Source organism: Mangifera indica, chromosome 1 (genome assembly GCF_011075055.1).
Source record: "Mangifera indica cultivar Alphonso chromosome 1, CATAS_Mindica_2.1, whole genome shotgun sequence".
NCBI lineage: Eukaryota > Viridiplantae > Streptophyta > Magnoliopsida > Sapindales > Anacardiaceae > Mangifera > Mangifera indica.
This window is the reverse complement of record NC_058137.1, coordinates 23034874-23059352: the sequence shown is the minus strand read 5'-3', so window position 1 is coordinate 23059352 and position 24479 is coordinate 23034874. Positions and strand designations below refer to the sequence as shown.

Below are 24479 nucleotides of genomic sequence, written 5' to 3'. Positions count from 1 at the left end.
ACAATATCTTGTCACTAACAGTACGTAAAATATTAATTTATCATACCACACAAACCCACTCATCACATACAACCATTGAATAATCACTTATTTACAAAAATCAAAAGGGTGTGTGATAAAACACTGAATAAGTAAAAATATTTATCTTACAATCAATCAGATTTTATTTTTTCTCTTTTCGAAACTATCTTACGTTATTACTTTTAATATCTCTTATCATTTAAGGTTTATCTAGTTAGAGTAGGTATTATAGAATAAATCATTTTGATGATATAAATATATAAAAAGTAATGTTTAAAGTGACAATTAACTAATAAAATTTTTAAAAAAAATTGTAAAATAAACAATGTTTTCATTTAGATCTTTTATTAAATTTAATAAAAACAATATTATGTCACAAATAATACCTAAAATTTACCGCGTACACGCCACCCCCACCCTCAAAATCTTCCCCAAAATAACATTGGCGGGTCTTGTAAAATATAATTTGCCCCCCATAGGCGTCTAGCCTAACCTTTTTGGACCCTAAATAATGGTAAGCACAGACTAAACGACTCGTGCCTGCCTTGGTTTTGATGTCAAAGATGACAAAAGTCGACTAGTTTCCAAGCAAATTCAATGTTTCAGACTACAAATCAATCAAAAGATTAGCCAGAAACACTATTTCAATACCAACGGCAATTTGACCCAAAAAAAAGGATTAACTAATCAATATTAAAAATTTAAACCCCAGGCCAATGGAAAATATTTTTCCAGCAACGTTTTTAGTTTCAACACTTGAATTATCTACCATGCTATTTAATGGGCATTCCAAATTCCTTGAATGGGCTATTTTTTAATAGAATTACTTGAGACCTTATGAATCGGGTTGATGGAACAAGCTTATTCTTTGGTTATTTCCCTTATAAAACACATGTTTTATTCATGGAAAGGCATCTTAAGAAAATATGATTGAGTGTCGAATTCTTATATTTATCATGACACAATAAATTATATTTTAATTATTAAATAATTATTTAATTATTCACCTACTTTAAAAAGATTATTAAAAGGTAAAAGTTGTGGACATTTAAAAGCCAAAAAAGTGTGTATATATTTAAGCTAAAGGATATGTTCATTACATAAAGTTGTGATTACTCAAACCAATGAAAATTTATTAGTATCTCATCATAAACCAAAATATGTCTTTTCATTGTCTATTCAAGTCATGAAAAAGGAAAGATATACACTTTTTGGTATACTTAATACGATTTATATCACTTAAAACACTATATTATAACACCGCTTCTCGGGGCCCTATTCTTTAAAGGATAGTGCTACTTAGTCTTCGGTTAGACAAAGTATTAAATGGTAATTATATAAAAATCATCTTAAAATTATCAAAACCCTTTATAATATAACATGTGAAATGGATATCCAAAATACCATTAACATAAAATTATAAAATAATGTGTATTTACAAAACAAAATATACTAAACATAAAATCTTCAAAGAGTCCTCTCAGATTTAAATTTGATTTACCTTGCCACGTAACTGTTGAATAGTCTCTTATCTATAAAAATTAAAAAAATGTGTGATAAAACACTAAATAATTAAGAGTATTTATTCTACAATCAATCAAATTTTATTTTTTCTTTTTTAAAAACTATCTCACATTTCTATTTTTAATCTTTTTCGTCGTTTAAGGTTTATTTTATTAAAATAAATATTTTAAAATCAATCACTTCTATGATATAAATTTATAAAAACCCATATTTGAAGTGACAAGTAACTAAAAAATTTAAAAAAAATGTTATACAGTAAACAATTTCTCTTTTAATCTTTTTGTCAAATTTAATGAAAATGATATCATGTCACAAATAATACATTGGATAGACATACCGCGGCACCACCCCTCAACCAATTCTTCCCTAATAAAATAATATGGGCGGGTCTTGTAAAACGTAATGTTGCCCCCCATATGTGTCTAGCTTATCCTTTTTTACCCCTAAATAATGGTAGGCATGGGATAAACGGATATGCCTACCTCGGTTTTGATGTTGAAGATGACAAAAATCATATAGTTTTCAAGTATAGTTGGATTTGAGTCATATCGAATTTGAATTAAATTAGATTTAAATGAAATTGTGCTCAAGCTCGTGCTCGTCAAGCTCCTTCAAATAAATTTAAGTTGGAGCTCAAATTGAGTTTTTAACTAGTTCGTTATTAAAACGACGTAATTTTAATATATATTGATCAAAACGATATTGTTTTGTATCAAAATTTTTAGTTTACGAACTTGACGAACTAAATACTTCAAAGCTCAAGCTCAAGCTAAAACATGTTGAACTTTCGAGCTTCAGTTCAAGCTCGTTTGAGTTTAGTTCATTTTGGACTCGTTCAAACCGAATTTAAGTTCGAGTTTGAATAAGTTCGATTCAAATCCAACCGTATTTCCAAGCAAGAAACACTATTTCAATGTCAAAGGGCCAATTTAACCAAAAAAAAATTGATTAACTAATCAATATTAAAAATTTAAATCCTAGACCAATGAAAAAAATTTTTCCAGCAACATTTTTAATTTCAACACTTAAATTATCTACCATGCTATTTAAGAAGCATTTCAACATGTCTCAATGATCATTTCCAAATTCAAAACCAATAAAATCAAGCTGAAATGTGCAAATCAGAACCAAATTGGGGAAAAAAAAAAACCAAAACCACATATTAAACAAACACCTTGCTAACTTTTGAAGCAATTTTCAGTTGAATATGCACTGATTATGAAGAACTAGATGCTGAAATTGTTAAAAAAACTAATGTTGTGAGAGGGTAGGATGGGTAGGTGTAAAGGTGTCAAGGGGGTTGAGCCAACTTAAAGCCCCACCCAAGGCTATTTAATTTGGCTCAACCCACTACTGTAGCGAGTCATGTCAAGTTTACGGGCTTATTGTATTGGGTTGTGGGCCTAGAAATAAGACTCATACATTGACCTAACACAACCCGTTATTTGTAGTGGGTCATACAAAAAATTAAAAATTAAATAATAATTGAAACATAAAAAATTAAAAATTTTTACAAGAAATTAAAAATTAAACTTATTTATAAAAAAAGAGTTGAGTTTTTTAAATTAATCTCACCTTTGCGAGACAACCAACTATTGACTCTGATTGAAATTTGATACTTAAACATTTATTTATAATAGGTGAAGTTAGTTGTTGAAATGTATTTTTCATATGTGAAACACTTTTGAAAAAGTTCAATATGCAAAAGTATCTTACATCTGAATAATAAAATCTAACAACTTCTTTTACCCACTATATATGAAACCTAAGTATCAAGTTTCAAATAAACTAAATTCCAACCAAACTCAAGTTTTGATTGTCCCATATGAGCGAAATTGATCATAAAACCCCAGATCACTCATTATAAATAAGTATGCCTTTTTTTAATTAGAATTCAATTTCTTAACATGTTTTTTTTATTAAAAAACATAATTCTAAAAATTATTTAATAAAAAGATATTTTTATTAAAATTAATAAGAAAACCATTAAAAGCCCAAGGGCTTGATATGACACAACCCCGTAAGGTGTGGGTTGTGTCATGAGTTATAGTATTTTTACGAGTTGGTCCAGCCTGTAAGATATGTAATTATATAGGTCTTGGGCTAACATAGCCTACAGGCACAGTGGGCCGCATTAAAGCCAACTGAGCCCACTACCAACTCCATGGGTAGGTGGGTGAGACATGGAAAATGCGTTGCTTCACCTCATTTTATATTGAAGGGTTATAATAATAAATAAGAAAAGTATAGATTAAAATAAGGATAAAATAATTAACTCATATGAAATTAATCTCAGCAATTAAGGTCAGTATAATTAACTTATATGATTTTTACAAATGAATATATATATATAACTTTTTATTATATGATTATATATTATTTTATTTTTAATTTAAAATCATTCAATTATTTAATGACACAAGTCAAATATATACTCATTTATATACTTAAAATAGATACTCATAATTTTATTATTTAGAAAAAGGGCCTAAAAGGTATTGATGAAATGTCCAAAAAAGCACATAAGTGCGAAGTTTGTAAAAATTTGTAAACAAACAAAAACAAAAAACTTTGCCGATTATGTTGAGCCTTGTCTTTGAGGTGGGAAATTGAATTTGCAATGTATTTGTTTTGGAATTACAGTAAATTCTTAAATTAGGCATGTTATGCATATATAGAGTTTAAAGAGAGGTTTCTTCGATCATCAGGTAAAGGTCAAAAGACTTATTTCCACTAAAGGTATAAAAAATTCTTAAAGTCTCATTCTTCAATTTTGAAAAGCTAAAACACTTATCTATGACCAATTTTCTGTTAAAAATCTTAATTAGAGTTAGAGATAAAATCGTTGTTTACTAAAAAAATTAAAGTATTATTACATTTACCTCTCTAAATTTAAAAATATTATAATTTTCTTTCAGCCAAAGTTTTTAAGTTTTGAAAAGTGGTTATTTTCCTTCAAACCTAGGGTTTTTTCCTCTTCCTTTCTCTAGCCACCAACAACTTCCTGTTTTTTCTCTGTCGCCAATGAAGGAAGATCTACAAACCAAGACACCGATGATGACAAATGACAGTGAAGAATGAAAGTGATGAATCTTTATCTTCGTTGAATCGACGTCACTCAACTTTATTTTCTGTTGATTTGGTTTCGAAAGAAGATGAATCAAAAAATTGAAGCTCCGTCTAAAGCAGATTCTTATTATCCGACGAGATTCAAGGAATTATAACTGAGATTTTTAACAAAAAATGAGTCATAAGTGAGTGTTTTAATTTTAAAAAATTAGAAAATAAGACTTTAAGATTTTCTTATACCTTAGGTGGGAACAAATCTTTTGGCCTTAGGTAAATCAAACATGTAGTATAAACTTAAATGCTTATACTTTTTGAAAGGCACGGAAAATAGTGTGTGTCCAAGTTTGACTGTGGGCTGGGATGCCACAAATACAAAACAAGCTATAGAAGCCACATACACATAATATTCAACAAAAAGAAAAAGCCCATTGATGCATCAATTTTAACGGGCCAAAAGGCTTATTCACAATATTATTATTTTTTAAAACGAATATTTAATCCTAATTCAATGACTCATTTGTATGTATTGGCATTCTCAATCCATTCTCTTCTCTCACTGTTTTTCTTTTAAATTTTATTTAAAATAAGATAGCCTCTTTCAAATAAATTTAATGTTAAAAATCTAATTTAGTGATTGGTTTTATAGATTAGACGAGTAAAAAAATATATTTCCTCTTTTATCACTGAGCTATTTCTTGGGGTATCTTATCGTTTTCTTTGACGCGGAGAGCGTATGATAGACGCTCCAAGAGAAGCGTGAGGGTAGAGTGTTTTGGTGATCAAGTTGCCCTATAAGTGGCGGGAGCGTGCCTACTACCGACATTTCACTCGCCCAATCATCTCTCTGTGGGTCGACTTTTCACTAATTACACTCCAATTCCCCAAAACCCAGCCCTAATTCTTCACTTCCTTGCTTTTTACACTCTCTTTCCCTAAATGTCTATAATTTATTGGGTTCCTCAGAATTAGGGTTTTTTGCTGAGGCATAATCAAAGCAGCTACAGTTCTGATTCAATGGAGGCCGCGGCCGGAGTCGCTGCCACACGTGGCGGTGGTTCTTTGCCGATGCCGTCATCACGCAAGGAGTGGCGTGCCGTTTCTGACCATCATCCCGTTCGAAATGTCAGTGATGAGGTGTGATATCTCACGATTAATCACATTTGGGTTTTGCTTGGTTGCCAGGAAAATGTGTGACATTAGAAAGAAATTGAAGTTCAAATGATGTTTTTCCCTTCTTAAGGATTAAAATAAGAAAAAAGTGTTTGGGTATTAGGAGTTTAGGGTTTATCGCATTTTCTGTATATTTTGTGTTTGCCTGATTTCTATGTGTGTGATAATTTCGTGGTCGTTGAATTAAAATGCACAGAATACGGCAACATAGAGTTAGAGTTGTAAGTGCTTATAGTGTTAAGAATTTTGCGTTTAATATACACTTTGATAGAGATGTGGGTATTCGTTTGGTTTCTGATAAATTGGGGACATCGAAATGAATATTTAACAAATTGGGATATATGGTTTCTTGTTGTGTGTCTTTATAATTAGCTCTAATGAATAATTATTCGACATAATTACATAATTATGTTGAATAAGCCCTAATTGAGGGTTTTGTTTTCTAGGGTTCTAATTGAAAGGTCTAATATATTTGGATATTATGCATGTGCTGGTTTTTATAAAAACTTTGAACATTTACCATCTTTCCTATCTGTTAAGTGGGCACTAGTTTATTGAATTCTGCTGCTGATTTTTTTTTCTTTTTCATTCATTGGGGAATTGTTACACAAGGAGTTAGAACAATCACAACTGGGGCAATCTGATGAGAGAACAATATATGAGGCAAGGATTTTGATCCTAGTAATCAACTTTAATTTTAAGGATCATGGAAAGTGAACCTAAATTGATGTTTATTTAAGGTGCAGCAAGGAAGAGAACCAGCTGATGTTGACTTCTGTTCCATCACGGTGGATGGAAATTTGGGTAATGGCTTATTACAGCAGCGGCTTCACAGTGTTGCTAGACAAAGAGAGGAGTTGCAACATCTGGAGATTGAGCTTAGAGCTCAAATGATTGCAAGAACCGAGATCGTGGAAATGCAAAACAGCTATGAATCTCAAATTAAGGAGCAATCTAATGCTGCTGCCAAGCTACAGGTGTATTTATTAATTTATTTTTCAAATTTCTATAATAAATGGGAATTGCTCGGGGTGCAACTTTCGAAGAAGAATTGTTCTTTTAATCTGTGTCCATAAATCATGTTAGCAGTGGGCCATTTGAATATAGTGCTCTTACTATTAAAGTGGCATAATTTATTTTTCTTGTGGATGAGAGCATTCATATATGATGTCTGAAATAGGCTACAAATGTCCATTTAGTTTCAATTCTTATTGATCTCTTTTTTTTTTGGAATACACTTTAAAATGACTGTTACAAATTTTGATTGCTTCTGAGTTCTGACCTAAAAAATGTGGCTTAACTTGGTTTTGAAGGAGCAACTTCTTGAAAAGGAACAACAGATACATGATTTGGAGAGGAAGATGGAAGAAAAAGAAAGGGAGCTACATGCAATTAAATTAGATAGTGAAGCGGTTTGTTGATTTGGCTGTTTTGTTGTTTCATCTTTCTACTTTTTGGTAATCATTATCACTTAAATAATTGTATAGGCCTGGGCTAAAGAGGACCTTTTCAGAGAACAAACAAAAGAATTGGCGACTTTCAGGTGTGATTGTCATTAAGCTATTTTTTTATTCATTCTAGTCTTTTTCTTTTTTATTATTTTGGAATATCTTTTGTTTTACCTTGAGGTCATAGCTGCCTGAGTGTAAGTGGGGAAATAGTTGAACAATTGGGTAATGAGATTATTTAGAAATACACATTTAGGGTACATGTGGTTCAGATAATGTTTTATTACCAAAAATGAAATATTACCACGAAGATAGATTGCCTAGAAATTATTGGGCTTTAATTATTATTATGTTTCATAAAAATTTTCGGTATAAATAATTATTGTATTTGATTAAATGTAATAAAAGAATACTAAAATATTATTTTACGTAAATATCTTTGGGTATAATTATTCTAAAATATTTTATAATACTTGTTAAACTAATTAAAAATGAGGGTATTTGTCCTAAAAAATTAATTAGTAAGGATATAATTGTAACAAAATGAAAATTACATTGGTAATCTTTTAATACCTAAGATGAATGTGAGAATTAGATTACTATTTATATTATCTATCACATCACTATTAGTAAGAAGAGATTGTTAAAATTTTTTATTACCTAACAAACCAAATAAAGTAATGTCAGTAATAAAAGATAAATTACCGGAATAATCTTAAATCTCTGAACCAAAACATCCCCTTAATATTTAGATTACGCAAAGTTTCTATCTATGTGGGAGAAAGTAAAATTTTGAACTTCTCTTTAGCCATCTATTACTTCAGAGTTCCAGGAAGATCTTTATGAATATTTTGATTTTATGCATTGATTGTTTTGGAATTGGATATTTGTATTTCATCATGTTTGGTTTTTTAGCCCTTGGTTATTTGGACAGCTTGTCATTTTTTGTGAACAACTTATCCATTCTTGTACACCTTTTACTTAATTAAATATTTGTTTACTAGCAAAGAAATATTTAAATAAAATAAAAAATTCATTGTTGCCTGAGCAATAAGTTTTTGAATAAAGAACTTTTCTTAATATTATAGTCTTGTGTGAAGTTGCTTGATTCTTGCTGCCCCATCAATTTGTGAGCATTCTTGATAGATAGTAGTTGATGTTTGATGTTTGGACCTTTTAAACAAATTTGAATGGTTATTTGCTTCCACAGAAGAGAGCGTGATCATTCTGAAGCTGAAAGAGCCCAACACATAAAACAAATACATGATCTTCAAGAACATATACAAGAAAAAGATAGACAGCTTATTGAATTGCAGGAGCAGGTTTTTACATTGTCATTCTTTTTATGAACATTTAACATGTTAAAATGGAAATTAAGACAACAATTTTCTGCCGCATATGCTAGGAGTACACATCCAATACGTTATGTTCATATGTTATCTTTCAAAATTATTTAGTTTGTGACATAAAAAGGCCACAATATTTGTAATATGGTATCACCAAAACTCAAGTTTACATATGGTTTGCTACATCAAAATTCTAGTAGAAGTTGCAATTTATCATTTTATGGCTTCATGTCCATTACTAACAGTTGTCTGATTTTCCAGAATAGGGCTGCTCAGGAAACTATTATTTACAAGGATGAACAACTGCGGGAGGCACAGGCATGGGTTGCACGCATTCAGCTACAATCAACTACAAACCAGTCATTACAGGCTGAACTGCGTGAACGTACAGAGCAACTTAACCAGCTCTGGTTAGGTTGTCAAAGACAGGTTGATCATCCTGGGATATTTTTGTTTCCCTTTTTTTAGGGTTTTTGGTCTATCTCTTGTTTACATTTTAGTTTTCATATTTTTTGGGCAGGAGGTTCTTGTGTTTCACATCAACCATTTTTTTATTTGAATGTCGGAATTATTTCTTTACATTGGATATTATTTTTTCTTGTTTTTCCCAACACAATAGGAGTTATATCATTTCACTTAAGATTGACTTGTTTCTTGGGGTATTGATGCTAGTTTGCTGAGATGGAGAGACTACATTTGCATACCATACAGCTTCAACATGAGCTGGCTGATGCAAGAGAAAGGAATGGGACTTTATCGGATGAGTCACGTATATCACAAAAAAATTCCAAGGATGTGCCTCAATTTGGCCAGAATGATGGGAGCCAAGTTGATGCAAATGTAGTTGGCACAATGAATTCTAGTGCCAGCCCCCTCCAAAATGGAAATTCAGATAATGCTACCTCTTTTCCTTCATCTGGCAATGCATCAACTCAGGTAGTTGTGCTTGTAGTTTTGACAATGTTTTACTGATTTTCAAATTGTCAGTGCATTGCATATGCTTTATTGTTTAATTTTTGTAGAATAAATTTAGTTTGGAGACGAAGGTGAAACAAAATATGAGCATACAGTATGTTGCAAAAGTTTTATGAAATTCAGTGACCCAATTTTTAGAAGAAAATGATACAATATTCTCCTGAAACTACAAGATTATTTTGCTTGAATAATGAATGCTGTTTCGTGGTAGTGGTAATCCATGTTATTTTTTTATCAGCAACTTCATCGAGATCTTATACACTCCACTATTACTGTAATTATTTGTGAAAGGGAAGTGTTAGTATATTTCAATAATCATTCAAGTTATTGAAAAACTGTTCTTTTTAAGTGTTCAGTCAGTGTACTTAATGTCTATTTTAGGGTTGTGGGTGGCTAGCCAATGAGAAATGATATCTAAACTCCTGGAATGCATTTATTTATATATTATTTTTTTTTACAAAACTATACTTGAAGAAGTTATAAGGTGAAATTAGAAACATACGAGATATCAAGATTCATACATATTCAATTGTTAAATACTAATGCTGAATGTTGACGTTAATGTTGAATTCTTTTTTATCCTTATTCATCTTAATTGGTTAGAGGTTTTTAAGTTGATTATGGTTTTCTTGGATTGGTTCAAGCTGCATTAATCTCTCTTTTCTGTTTTGTTCTTTCTGAACAGGCACACACATTCATGATTATATTTGTATAGGCCTTATACCCTACTTAGATGGCTTGTTTTTTTATCCACAATTCATAAGTCTCCTATAAGAAAATGTTGACATCAATGCTTTAATAATATAGATTAAATTTTATATTTTCTACCATTCCTTTTCTCCTTTTCCTTTGTTCCTGGCAAATATTGTTGTGTTTGCATTGTGTACAGAAATCTAATTTCAAACATTTTCTTGTTTCTGCTCTTTATTAGACTGACCATGTTCCTGGCGTACCAATTGCTCCACCGTCTCTGCTTGGGTTGCCTACATACCTTCCACCTGGACAAGTGCCTGCTCTTCATTCTTTCATCATGCATCAGCAGGGGGTTCCCCATTCTCTGTCTTCACATGTCCCTCAATCTCATGTTGGGCATTTTCAGTCGATGGCTGTAATGCCATCCCTACAACAGTGGCAGAACCAACAGGTATCAGGATGAAAGTATCATATTTATGTCCTTTTTTTAAATTGATGTGTGATGTTTCTTTGTTCTTTTTTTCAGGCTGTATCAGAGGGCTCACAGATTTCTCCACCAAGTCAACAGCCACCATCTCAAACTGACCAAAATCTTCTGAGTTCAGGTGCCAAATATGAATGTGATATGTCCATAAATGGACAAACTCTTCATTCCGGATATCTGGATGTCCATATCAACCAAGGCACAGAGCCAGACTCAGGGATCTCATCATCAACTGCAGAAGCACAGGTTGTCTGTTTTTTGGATGTTTCTGTTCGTACTATTGGTGTTTATCATTTCTTGTTTCTGTATGCTGTGTTGACAGAACCCTGCACAATGGTTCTTTTACAGGTTCTTGAATCAATGGATAGAAGCTACCTTGTTGCCTCTCAAACTGATCAGAACTTACAACAGGTTTCTTCCCAATTTCGTGATTTCTTGAGAGTAGACAGCATGGAACAGAACAGTTCCAAGGTTTCTATTTGTTTGTGTTATGTGGTTATTTTTTAAAGCTGTAGGTAAATGGAACAGAAAATAAGCTTATTTTTTAATTTGAACTGTTGCAGGAGGAGCATGATGTGAATTTAACAGATAATGGACTATTGGATGAAGTTGTAAAAGCAGAAGAGCAAAGTTCTGCTGCCAGTGCATCTCCATCTGATTCTACAATCAGTTCAATCAATCCTGGTGAAACCACAATCAAGAATGACAGTGTTGCAGCTTTGTCTGAAGCATTGATCTCAAATGCACATTTGAATACACTAATGTTAGGAAAAACTTCAGACTCTACTCTCCTTGATGAAAGATCTTTATTGGCATGCATAGTCCGCACAATTCCTGCTGGTGGTAAAATTCGAATCAGTTCAACGGTAAATGAATTTCAATTGAAAACTTGTCAGCCATCGCAGGTTGATTGGCCTTTGCACGCATCCATATTTGATTTGGATTTTATCAGTTTTGTTGTGTTTGTGTTGACTGCAGCTACCAAATAGGCTCGGCAAAATGCTTGCACCTTTACATTGGCATGATTACAAGAAACAATATGGAAAGCTTGATGACTTTGTGGCCAGCCACCCAGAGGTGAGTACCTTGGATGTTCAGATTATATGTTTATGCACTTAGTGTATACTTTGGACATTTAGATTATATGTTTATGAATTTTGTGTATACCATGTTTTCTGACCCCATTTTTTAATTTAGTTATTTGTCATTGAGGGTGACTATATTCAACTCAGAGAAGGTGCACAAGAAATGATAGCAGCTACAGCAGCTTTGGCCAAAGTTGCTGCAGCAGCTGCAGCATCTTCTCCTTACTCCTCATTTTTGCCCTCTGTGGCTGTTACCCCAGTGGCTCGACCAAAAAAGGTTCCATCAAGTGATTCCAGCTCAGTTACTCAGAATCAGCATCTTAATGGTGTTAATTTTGGTATGGCTGGAGGTCTTTCAAACATAAAGATTTTAACCAAATCCAGAGACCCATTTGAACTAAATGGAGCAGATTTTGAGAGGTCAAGTATGATCAGTAATCAAAACAAGGGATCAACTCAAGGAAGATCTAATTTTGTTGGCAAACAGCAGGGCAGGTATTGCTCAAAAGGAGACATGACATATATATATATATATTTGTCTTAATTCTTTAGTATGAACTTGTTTCTTTTATTAGATGAAAAGCTCATTGGGTAATGTTTTGTTCTCTGGCAGGGCAACTAGTTCTGCACTAACATCCCGCAGATAGTAAGTATGGCAATAACAATTTTGAACTTTGGTTAGTTTTATGTTTGCATCCAGGCTTCTAGGTTATGCTTGCTATATTACCAGTGACTGCATCTCAGAATTACCCTTTTTTAAAGTATTGTATGTTCTGATCCTAATGTAAGATAAACTATTAGTTTACTACATGAATATTCTGTTATAAATTGTTCCCAATCAAATGACAGATCATTTCAGCTAAAAGTTATTGACAAATTTTGAGAAAAAGTAGCATTGCTATAATTTAACCTGATTTTACTGGTGTAAGGAGTGCTTACATACTATAAGTTGATAAGAGGTGGAGCTTAAACAAGCTGATACTTACCTGCAACAACTGTAATTTTCAAAATGCTGGTAGGCATGGTATGATCTCAAGAATTGCATGCTGCAAACTGAGAAGTTAACTAATTTTGAAAGTTGGAAAGCACACCTATCTTATCATTTTTTCGCCAACCTGTTGTTTCAAGACACAAATCATCAACAAAGGAGCTCTGCATGGGATGGGTTGATGTGATAAATGATATAATAGTTACATTAATTGATAATATTACGGCGGTGTGCCTGTGATGAGCGAATGTCAAAGGATCAATATTTTCTCTTACTTTAGACTTGTTAACTTTGATCAAATATGTGCTATTATATTGTTACTGCATGGTGTTATCTAAATGTATTTTATTTTGGCAGGATGGATGGAATCAAATGGATAATATTTTGATTATGGAGGTGGACTAGCGCAGACCTGAGAATATTTTTGGAATGGGTCGATCCAGATTTGGAATTAGCAGCATATTTTTTTTTGCATATAATATCAATCAATTTCAGTATGCAACAGCTGACTGACATTTATTCTGTTTTCATTGTTTTTGCTCTGTTGGAAAATTGTTTAAATTGCTTTGTTATGATGATGGTAGGCATTCTGCAGTGATATTCATGCCCCTAGTTTTCATTTGAGCATTGGATTGGATTGCGAATTTTCATTATTTGCTATGACGTCCCAACTTATTTTGCTTTTATTAGTTCGGATTTTGTGATTTTATGATATAAGAGGACATTAAAATTGTTTACCATTATTGACAATTTGGTAAAGCGCTGATCGAGAAACCATGATAATGTGTAATTTTTGTTGGAACTTCGAGACTTGGAAATCATCATTTAGGATGCGGGTCATCTGGAAATGATTGCCAAAGTCTTTTTTCCATACTAGCATAAAAACACCATAGAACTGCGCATGTAGCAAACCTTATGATTCGGTATCTCCACTGTTATATTTAGTGTCTGATCGACGAAAAATCATCCATCTCCAGCACCAGCCCACAAGTTATCTTGCTCGTATACATGGACATTCATGAAGTGGCTTCTCAGTTGTCCTTAATACTTGCCACTTGAAGTTGAGAAGTTTGAACATATTTGACATTTCTTATCTTGCATTAACAATAAGTGAAAGTAATATTTTTCTCTTGAGGGTAAGATTTCTGGATTTCTTACAACTGATGATAAATCAAACATAAGTCCATTTGGCGTAAGTACGTTTTGAGGATTAGATCATCTTATATATAAAATTATGTATTATTTTTTCACATAATACTACTCTTAAGTAACTTCCTATTATGTTCCAAACGGAGAGAGTGGGGTTTGTTTTAATTATCGAAATATGTTGGGGCGGTGAGTAATAAACAAATATCAAAGTTGGCATGCTAGAAACAATAAAGACAGGGCTACAGGGGTAGTTCTTAAATAAAAAGCTCGTTAAGATTATCCAAGCTGAACACAGTGAGAAAGAGGAAGCGGAAGATGGGTTACGTATTGAGGGTGAGACTGGCATCATTTTTCGCAGGTGTAGCAGCTGCGTCGTCTCTTGGTCTCTACAGTCTCTACAATGACTATAAGACTGCCTATGAATCCATCTCCCATCAGGTAAATATCAAACCTTTTACGATTCGTGTAAAGTAATTTGGGTAATTTATTTCTTAATTGTTAATTGTTTTCACGTACGATTTCTTTGTTATTTCTTCAATAGACGGTGTCTAATTCCAATTGCTAGGGTTTTCTCATTTGGTTATATAGCTATATTTGTGTGTTTACTTTGGAAACATATGTAGTTATAAGGAAGCCTTTCAAGATATCCAAAAATTTCGAACCCTTAACTCCCAAAAAAAAAAAAAAACTATTTTTTTTAGCACTGAATAAGGTTCTGAACAAATCGAAATTAACTAAGGATATGCTGAATTTCAAGTATTGAGTTTCACCAATAAAATAGGAAGACTTCTCATTTGGAATTGCACAGAAAAGACCATTTATCTCAGAGAGGCATATGGAAAACCCTGCAAACACGTCAGCGGTTGCTGTCATATTTGTGTAGTAAAAATAGAGTAGGTTGTATAAATTAATTAGTCAGTTGAATATTCTTGAGTCAAAAAATTGTGAATTTGAAACACAATTTTGAAATCTTTGATTTATTAGATTTTGGGTATTGATAAACTTCCTTTTTTTCATTTTAATGATAAGAATGATATGATAGAGATGAGGAGGAATAGAATCAAGGAGAGCTAGCAAGAAAGAATAAGAAACAGGGCAGAAAGCCATTGTTATTTATCAATTCACAAATTTACTATAGGGGAAATGAAGTCACTGAAAATGGATCAACCCTAGTAAGGAAATTTCTTTTAAAATGGATCAACCCTAGTAAGGAAATTTCTTTTATTCAAGTAAGAGAGAATATACAATTTAATTGTTAAGAATTTATGTTAAATTCTTATGATCTATTTGCTTTCATACATCAATGTGTCTCTTTTAAGCCTGCCAAAGATAGGGATGCACTGTTGGATACGGTTTGTAACACATATTTGAAGTTTTTCAAATTTTCGAAGAATAAAAATTTTGTTTTGGTTTTTGTCTTTGTCTGCCCAGGTGAAAGGCCTCCATGAGTCATTAGATAGACGAATCTCTAGTTTAGAAAGTATGAAACAAACTGAAGCTTCACAACATGGGGAGGCTATAGAGTAGAGGCTGTGAGGCGACCTCCTGCAATTCATGTTGTGGCTCTTTAATGTCTTTAGTTTGCCCCCTTAACATGGGTTTTCTGCTCGCTTTGGTTTTGCTTTTTTCCTTGTTATAAAATAATTACAACTTGATCCTTTTGTATTACTAAGGTATACTCAATCATTTGACATATTTCACTGCAGAAATATTGGTTGATTTCTGCCATTTACATTTGATTTTAAAGCTTGGAGGGGAAAAACAGTGATGTGCCATGCATCATCCTGGGTGAATGTTGTGCTTCCTGTTATATTATTTATCTGTGGAATGATGAAATGCAGCCCATATTTTTAATACATGATTGAAATATATAATTGGCTTTGGAAAATAGATACATTGACAACGTATTGAGTAGACTTTACAATCATACTAGAAAATTTCTTTTATTGTTATCACAGTTGTCAAATGCTCTCAAAGCAAGTGTTGCATTGAGTGGTGTTTGCATTTGGTGAAAACATTTTTCAGTATTGCTATCCACATGACAACCACTCTGTGACAGTTCTGAGGTATTAAGATGGCTGGGAATTCTTTATACTCTAAATAGGTTTGTTGAATTGATAAGTAACTGCTGAAAAAATGCCTACCTTTATGCCCATTTGTTTGTATACACTAATTAGGTCATCTATTGGCAAGTTAGAAGCGGTTGGAAGAATTGAAGATTCATAAATCTTGATGATTCATTGGAGTTTTCTAGCTAGAGCAATTACCTATGTTAGTCATGAATCCTTTGCATTCAGAGTGAATGTGGTAGTGTGGGGTTGCTCTGTTACTCTCAACTTATTCACACAATTGTACAAGTAACCAGCCAACATTGTCTTGAAGTTTCAGAAATATAAACTAGTGTTCTCCTAAGAGATTGGGGAGATTTTGTTTATGCTGATGCTTCAACATTGTCTTCTAGAAAATGTAGTTGGTATTAGTCAACCGGATTGAGTATGCATTTTCTGGAGGTAGACAAAAATGACACACACTAAGTTATGAAATTGAGCTTCTTGTATGAACCAAAAGAAAATAATGCTTAACAATATGCAGTTAAGCTGGGCCAATATACTCTAGTGTTCCTTCAACTGCTGATCTTGATGAGCGCAAATCAGAATCAGAGATTAATTTTACCATTCCAAAATCTGCTATCTTTAGTGCCAATTTAGAGTCAGACAAAATGATTTCTGACTTGATATCCTAAATACGAACAATTTGTGGCACACCATCATGGTGACTGTGAGAAAGGCCCCAGCAATACCAAAAGCAATCTGATATCATATTGTCCCAATCCAGAATCAAGCGAGGTTCACCATTCTGCAATATATCAAAATGTCCCACCAGGCATGTGCTCAGTTACAGTGAATCCATATCCATCTTTTGTGCAGGTACCCGCCGTTCATACAACATTCTGGTGCCTAACCAAGCGCAAAGACGCCATCTCAACACAGAAGTTTGTCTCAGACAAATTTATTTTCTTCACTGCCCACTGTTTTCTGGGGTTGCTTGATTCTGTCCAGCACATAGTTTCGTGTTTTTTCTCCTCAGTCCTAAGAGCAAACCCACCTGAGTTGGACTTCTTATTCAAAACAGAATCAACCACACCAATCAGGTAAACCTTATATGAAATGATTGGCCCACAACCGCAGGGTTCCATGTTTGCCTCTCCCAATAACAAATTTGTCACTCCAGCCTTCAGTGGCAAGCATAATATCTTCAATTTTTAAATCCTCTCACTCTCTTCACCATCTTATTCTTCTTTCTCTATTCCAAGTATCTCTACCTTAGTCTCCATCAAACACACTGAAACCAATTATCTTCTCCGGCTAAGTCCCTGCAGTTCAAACAAAATGTTCCCATGGCCGCTCCCGGGGCTGTTGAGGGATAGCCACCTCAACCCATCTATCACTAGGGAACTGGAAGCCAAACGAGTAATTACCGATCTCAAATCCTCCAGACTTTTTAGCACAAGAGTAGCCATTATCCGCCGATCGTACTATTTCATTCTTAGTGTGCTGCCAGATACCAAACAACAGAACGAGCTAAATGCAATTTATTTAAAAAAATTGTTTAACATCCATTAATAAGTTACAAGGTTGCATATACAAATGAAATGGGAATGACAAACTTACAAACTCTTGTGGCGTTGGAAGTCCTTCTAGCCTGTCATATGACAATATTATAATTAATAATTATTGTATTATTTTAATTGGATTTTTTAAATTTTTATATATCAAAACCCCACACATTTAATCGGCTAAATCATAATTTTTCAGTTTAGTTTATTTTGTTTCGAAACAAATAATTTATTTTGGTATGAGATTTCATCAAATATATTTTTCAGTTTAGTTTGAAATTTTTTCTAAATCGAATCAAATTGGACCGTACACATTTCTAATCACTGTTTAATTTATAGTTGTATGTTTTTCCAGTACTCTTCTCGGCATAAAGATTTTGATGCAGTCATGAACAAGCCTTTTCTTTATTCATTCACACCAACCATAAATTAATTTCTTTTACTTGAAATTTATTTTTGTCAGGTTTTTCAACCTGCATGGGATTGCTGTGTATACTGATCGGCAGACCTACCATGATTTTTCAAATGTAATCCCATACATAGCCGTATATACTTATTTTTATTCCGAAAAGGCCCGTAATTATGGGATATTAGTAAATAACTTGGCCTAGGCAAAAATAAATGCTACAAAATTAAGATTTTAGACTGACCAATGCCGAGAAAATAGTGCAATATTTTGTATACTTATTTTAAATATATAAATAAATAAATATATTTATATATTATTATATAATTAAATGTTATTTTATTTTTAATTTAAAATTATTTAATTATATAATAATATATATAAAATATGTTTATATTTATATAATTAAAATGATTAAGCCTAATTTGGTAATGGTGAAATAATAATCAAACATACCACTAAATTAAAATAATCAGGTTTGACGTCTCTCTCTCTCTCTCTCTCTATATATATATATATATGTGTGTCTGTGTCTGTGTCTGTGGGGTAATTGACTGTCCACTATGCAAAAACTTATGGGCTTTAAACCCGGAAGCCCATCTCTAAGACCAAGATGTGTGCGATTGGAAAAAAAAAAAGGGGAAACGGCGAAGGAGAACTGTCCTTTTCTGAAGAGGAAAAAGAGAGGAGAGGAAAAGAAGAAAAGGAAGAAGAAGCAAGAGAGGAAGAGAAGAAAGGAAAGTAAACGTACGTCAAATTTGGATTGGGTGACTCGAATCCCTTGCGATTGCTTTTTTTTTTTGGGTGAAAACTCTGCTGCTTAGGTAGAACTAGAGAGGACGAACACGTTTAAAGCTTGGAAAATTGTTGGGCCGAGCGTTCAGGTACGAAACTTTGATGAAGTGATATTTTATATTTTCATTTATTATTTTGATTTCTTTAACTGAAAAATATGGAGTTTTTATTACTGGAAGTTTCAGGATCTTATTTAAAGTTGAAAGGGGAATTCTGTTTGTTTGTTTGGGTTGAACTGAGAGTGTGAGCTACTTTGAAATTTGAAATAATTATAGTAACATTCTGAAATCATTTCAGATGATAGGCCTTGTTTTAGGCAATTCAAAATGTTTAATTTATAGGATTGAACAGGGAATATATATATCATCCTTATGGGAAAAGTTAAATCTTGTGTTAAATTAATTTATTAGATGAACTAAACTCTGCCTAAATTTTTTGAATACTGACGTGTTGTTTGTTTATGGGATCTGTTTGTGGGAATGAGAGCTGCTATTCAATTTTTGTGTGATCATGGAATAAAATTGTGCTACCAAAATGCGTTTTGAATTCATGAATGTTTTATTTCTTTTAAATTTATGTAGAATAATATTGTTGGTTTGTGGTTAATTTGGTTAAACTAGACCTAAAATTTATAAATGTTATTAAAAGTTATTATGTTTTCTTTGATACTGAATATAATTGTGTCATTGAGTATCATTCCCTTGTGATCATATATAGATTATCCTGATATTGTCTAGTTAAGAAATAAAAAAAGAGAAGATAATCTTATTAGTTGGAGAATGTTACAAAAACAATGTCCATTGGGATGACATTGTGGAAACTTTGGAAGAAATCTATATTATTTTTCCAATTTATGTTTGGTTTTGCCAGCAGTTTGTGCTTTCTAAGTGTAGAGTTATAAATGATTTTAAATTTACTATGTGAGTTACATGCTTCAAGTTTTAACTGTTAAGATTTGGTTGTAAATATCTATCTATCACCATCAGTGCCACACTCACCTTTCTTCGTTTAAGAATTCATTGGCATAATCTAGTTAAGATAATACCAGTGCCATTCAATCCTTCTTTTCTCATCCAAACCTCAAATCTCCCTAAGCTAAAACCATGAACAAATCAGTTTCACTTTCACTTAAAACATGTGTTGTCTCTCCTAAAACAAACTTTAAACTACCTTTTCTCAGGTTTTCTCTTCCTTCCCTCTTTGCAATGCACATATGTCATCCTTGCCTATTTTTATATGTTGCAACTATGGAAAGTTGTAATTGATGTTGCTTAGCTTTTTGGGATTTATCTTTTGGCAGCTTTGGATTCAAGCTTCAATCACAAAGTTCATTCATGCCCTTCTCTTCTTATCAACTAAACTACCTACAAAATCAAATCAAAAAATTTGGGTGCTCTTGAAACAAACTGTGGAGCTCAACAGGAGACTAAATTGCACTCAATGTGAGTAATTTTTCCTTATTTCTTATTTTCCACCAATCAAAAATAAAATTTCAATAATTTTGATTGAAACTTTTTGTTTATCATGTTATTTTTTATTTTTAGAAATTTATATATTTCTGTTTTATACTTGAATAGAAAATTTGGGACTTGTATTTTGTGTTTGTTAATTAAAGTAGAGTTGATATAAACATGTTTCATAATTAATATTCATAAAATTCTTACTACCATCTTTGATGTAGGAATTGTATGTATTGTAGAGAGATTTTTTGGCTTGGCATCTGCCAACCATTGGCCTTCATCTGTAAAAAGGGCACTAATTAATGTGCATAATACACTGATGCTTCTTTGTTTGAAACACCGTTGTGGTTTGTTGTCATGCTTATTTGGTCCTCTTTTTAATCAGAATAGGTGTAGGTGAAGGAGGAATAGGAAGTGTTGGAAGTGGAGCAGCAGCATGGACAATATCTTCGTATGGCTGGTGTCATTCTTCTTCGTTATTGCACTGCTCATCCTCATTGTTTACCAGGTCAACTCTCGGAGCCCCTTTAACTTTTTTTTGCTTCATTTGTTTTTTTTAATGTTTATTCTTGAAACAGTGACTAATTGCATTTATTTTTTATTTTCTGAATTTAGTTTAGGTTTATGGCCCTTATGGGTTTAATGATATTTTCAACTTTTTATATCTGATTTTAGTTTGTTTTGATGCTTGACTTGTAATTTTTGCTATTTATTAAGGCAGTCGACTTAATGGTCATGTACATTTTAGGTTTATTTGTTTAAGATTGATCAACAAAGCTATTTGCAGTTTCTGATGAGTGTCAAATTTAATTGCAGATATGCTATATGTTATGAATTATACTAAAATGTTCAAGGGGTTGTTATGAAATTTCTTTGTGTGAGGAACTTGTTGGGTTTCCATCAATAATACCAACATTTTCATTTCAAAGATTGGTTGTCCAGTTTCCAGTTTGTTTTAGTTATCATTGATATCAGTATTCCTGATTTGTTAGATTGGTGAAACCAACTTATTACATGACTGTTAACTTGTCTAGTGGCTATTAGAGTGATTAGTTTCAACCACTGCATTCTTACTTCAATTGAGGTGCCTGGTAGGTACTTTGGCATCTAGTTTATTTTTGAGAATACATATGAGCTCTCATTTGCTATTTATTGGTACTTTTTTGTATGATTTCAATCTTGTCCCCTTATAAAAATTTCTTTAGTATGAAATAATGTTACTGATACTATATCGTTCAACAATTGTTGCAGCTCATGTGCTTAGCAGATCTAGAGTTCGATTATATCAACCCTTATGACTCCTCGTCTCGGATAAACCAAGTGATTTTACCAGAATTTATCACTCAAGGGGTTTTATCTGTCTTCTTTCTCATAACAGGTCATTGGATTATGACACTGTTTTGTGCTCCATACCTCTACTATAATGTGAGACTGTAAGTTTAATTTTTCTCATCTCTTAATTTGTTCGATTGAATATTCAAATATGCTTGTGCAAGTGTGTGAGAGAGGTGTATTCCTTTTGACATATGTTTCCATTTGAGTTTGAACTGAGAGGAGGAAAGGGCAGGGTGGCTGACCTGCAGTTAGGTTGAATCTTCATTGTCTATGAAAGACAAGGGTAACATTTGATGTCACATAAATTATTTTCTGATTTTTCCAGATGTGATAATACTGTTTCTGTTGAATTTTATATATTTAGTCTCTGATCATTAGAAAAGAACTTAGTGTTAGAGACCATACATGCATGGGCAGTCAAATATACCTTGTTTTGGATGACATACAATGCTTCGCAACCTCATTTGTAGGCAAGGTCTGTCTGCTCATGAACTGAATTTGCTGGTTAGAACAACTTCTGCAATTTGAGGCTATGTTTTGGCTATGCCTCATTTCCTAATTATCGATGACCCAACTTCTATGATCAAGTTGTTTTTGTGATGGAAGTTTAATTCTTCAAACTCCTGACACTCCATGACACCTATACACATGTTATCTTATGTTATTTCTCGTATAATGATCATGAAATATCACTACAGTAAAGAAGGCATACCATAACAATGGTGTTAGGATAGGGGACACTTGTGTAGTTACGTTATCAAATGAGAAGGGAAGAAAAATGTTTGGGTTTTATGGGCGGCCTTAGGGCTGATTGTGAGAGGTCTCTGATGCTTAGAACGGTCAGAAATAGGAGAACCCAAATTCCTCGAATTGTCTGGTCCTATCTATTTGTAACCCTTTTGATTACTAAAGTTGTTATTTTACTATTTTGTGGTTATTTATTGTTTCAGATTAATTATGGACTGAAATCCAAACAAATGGTTTTTAAAACTTATAACATGGGTGTTTTTGGGAGAAAAGAGTCCTGTGTTCTGTATGTGTTAAGCAACCTTCAGAATTATTAGTCATGTCATGTCATATCCTGTCTTCTGCAAGGTTTTTATTTATATAGTTGTTATTATTATTTTTATCATTATTATTATTATTATTATTACTATTGAGTTTTGTGTGTATCATGCATTGCAATTATGTCATTATTATTATTTTTGAGTTTGTGTGTATCATGCATTGTAACTGTGTCCTTCATGATAACTTTCTAATTGTCATAATGCAAATTTGAAAGCCAGTTTATTCAAGTGATGGTGAATATACTCTGAGATTTATGGTGGTTATCTGATCCTGCTGGTGAATTTGATAAAATAATACAGTTTATTTATTTGAAATTTTCTTTCGTAATCAGTTACACACAAAGACAGCACTTGGTAGATGTAACTGAGATATTCAACTTGCTCCATTGGGAAAAGAAACAACGGCTTTTCAAACTTGCGTATCTTATCGTTCTCCTTGTTCTCAACATATTCTGGTTCGTGATGCATCAACTTAACCTCCTCTAAGAATTTTTGTTAAAAAAACAATTATCATTGATTTCTTTTTATATGTTTATTTGTTGTAGGATGATCTGGTGTGCATTGGAAGATCATGGTGATTGATCGAGGACAATTGTTTAACACGAGTTAAGTTGTTGTCTTGTAAGATTGGAATAGGCTGTCTCATTTTAGCATTGGGGTTGTTGTTAGCCTGGTGTTCAACTTTGGTGTCTTTTGTTGATTCATTTTAGTTGCAGGTAGCTTTTTTTCTTCTTTTTAGCCATTAAACTATTGTGGCATTTAACAACTTGCCGATTTGATTCATTGATGGTTGGCAAGCCTCAGTTTGACTCATGGAGCTAGTTTGGCTTAGTAAAATGTGACCCATCAATGTAATATTTATTCAACTTTAATTTTCTCAGGACCAACAAAAAGCAAAACTTTGATGTATTCGGTACAATAATTATGAGTTTAATTATTGTATTTTAACTTTATTTATATGATGAAGGATGAAGTTAGACAGGGTCTTCGTCATTAAAAAAAAAACCTACAAATGTGAATATAATACATATTATCAATATGAACCCACATAGGGTTATTATGATGCTAACATAATAAATGCAATACTTGTATATTTTTATTTAAATATAAATTTAGTGTTCGGCAAGGCTCGAAGGGGCCTTTTAATATGCATTTTTCAATATTATATATACATTTGTTTCTTGTAATTATTGAGCTTTTTAATATATTGTTCATATATACAAAACTATATATATATAAATTATGTTATCTATATTTTATATGGTAACCTTCGATATTTATCACATCACTCTTATAATAGAAGTTTAGATGGATTAAAACTATACGTCTTGTTACTTGTTAGTGTAATTCCCCAACAAATTTGAAACCTTTTTATGAATTTTAATAGAGGTAGTCTTTAATAGGGTGGAGAGGAATTAGATCAAGTTTGAATGTCACTTGCCTTAAAGTTTAATTTAAATGAAAAATGATTCAATTCAAATTCATTGAGTTAATTAAGAGTGATTTAAGTTTGGTTTAAATAAAAAATATTTTGGTTTGATTGAATTCGAATTTTACTCAAATTTATAGTTTGAATAAGTAATTCAATTTGGTTTGAATTAATGGTTTAAATTAATTGTTTAAATTTGTTATTCTAATTTGTGACTCTAGTTTATGACTCATTAACAAAACGTTGTTTTATTAAAATAATAGGCAACATTATCTATTCGAGTTATGAATTTGAGTCAAACCAAATCATTAATTTAAACCACTAATTCAAATTATGAATTCAAACTAAATTGAGTAATAAATTTAAACTGCCAATTTGAGTCAAATTCAAATCAAACATATTCTAACTCAAGTTTGACT

The 24479-nt window shown here is 32.3% G+C and overlaps 3 protein-coding genes across 9 annotated transcripts; all 3 read left to right on the top strand.

The window, feature by feature from the left end:
* The first annotated feature begins 5395 nt into the window (after window positions 1-5395).
* On the top strand, window positions 5396-13427 carry LOC123216261. 6 transcript variants are annotated; one of them, XM_044636698.1, is made up of 16 exons: window positions 5396-5748; window positions 6382-6447; window positions 6525-6761; window positions 7098-7196; window positions 7272-7327; window positions 8443-8554; window positions 8840-9007; window positions 9251-9514; window positions 10485-10697; window positions 10773-10976; window positions 11079-11141; window positions 11294-11596; window positions 11709-11807; window positions 11928-12310; window positions 12429-12461; window positions 13161-13427. In XM_044636698.1, coding segments are annotated over exons 1-16 (2421 nt in total). In that variant the 5' UTR covers window positions 5396-5628; the 3' UTR covers window positions 13162-13427. The 6 variants fall into 6 exon arrangements, with proteins under 6 accessions (XP_044492633.1, XP_044492602.1, XP_044492619.1 ...); XM_044636667.1 differs by having other exon boundaries at window positions 5402-5748; window positions 11079-11201; XM_044636684.1 differs by having other exon boundaries at window positions 5403-5748; window positions 6397-6447; window positions 11079-11201.
* A 628-nt stretch (window positions 13428-14055) lies between these two features.
* LOC123216299 lies at window positions 14056-15808 on the top strand. Its single transcript, XM_044636717.1, has 2 exons — window positions 14056-14390; window positions 15384-15808. The coding sequence occupies exons 1-2, from the start codon at window positions 14268-14270 to the stop codon at window positions 15477-15479; spliced, it is 219 nt and encodes a 72-aa protein (XP_044492652.1). The 5' UTR covers window positions 14056-14267; the 3' UTR covers window positions 15480-15808.
* Window positions 15809-18588: 2780 nt separating this feature from the next.
* LOC123203872 (protein cornichon homolog 4-like) lies at window positions 18589-23540 on the top strand. 2 transcript variants are annotated; one of them, XM_044620445.1, is made up of 6 exons: window positions 18589-18858; window positions 20070-20211; window positions 20620-20737; window positions 21481-21662; window positions 22964-23086; window positions 23177-23540. In XM_044620445.1, exons 3-6 carry the CDS (start codon window positions 20666-20668, stop codon window positions 23211-23213), a joined length of 414 nt encoding a protein of 137 aa, XP_044476380.1. In that variant the 5' UTR covers window positions 18589-18858; window positions 20070-20211; window positions 20620-20665; the 3' UTR covers window positions 23214-23540. The 2 variants fall into 2 exon arrangements, with proteins under 2 accessions (XP_044476380.1, XP_044476308.1); XM_044620373.1 differs by having other exon boundaries at window positions 20615-20737.
* Window positions 23541-24479: the final 939 nt, after the last annotated feature.

Coding starts and splice junctions, on each gene's coding strand:
- LOC123216261 (XM_044636667.1), top strand. CDS start 5,629: ATGGAGGCCGCGGCCGGAGTCGCTGCCACACGTGGCGGTGGTTCTTTG. Junction 6,448..6,524: donor ATGAGAGAACAATATATGAG/GCAAGGATTTTG, acceptor TGTTTATTTAAG/GTGCAGCAAGGAAGAGAACC. Junction 6,762..7,097: donor ATGCTGCTGCCAAGCTACAG/GTGTATTTATTA, acceptor TTGGTTTTGAAG/GAGCAACTTCTTGAAAAGGA.
- LOC123216299 (XM_044636717.1), top strand. CDS start 14,268: ATGGGTTACGTATTGAGGGTGAGACTGGCATCATTTTTCGCAGGTGTA. Junction 14,391..15,383: donor ATGAATCCATCTCCCATCAG/GTAAATATCAAA, acceptor TTGTCTGCCCAG/GTGAAAGGCCTCCATGAGTC.
- LOC123203872 (XM_044620445.1), top strand. CDS start 20,666: ATGGACAATATCTTCGTATGGCTGGTGTCATTCTTCTTCGTTATTGCA. Junction 21,663..22,963: donor CTCTACTATAATGTGAGACT/GTAAGTTTAATT, acceptor TTTCGTAATCAG/TTACACACAAAGACAGCACT. Junction 23,087..23,176: donor CTTGTTCTCAACATATTCTG/GTTCGTGATGCA, acceptor TATTTGTTGTAG/GATGATCTGGTGTGCATTGG.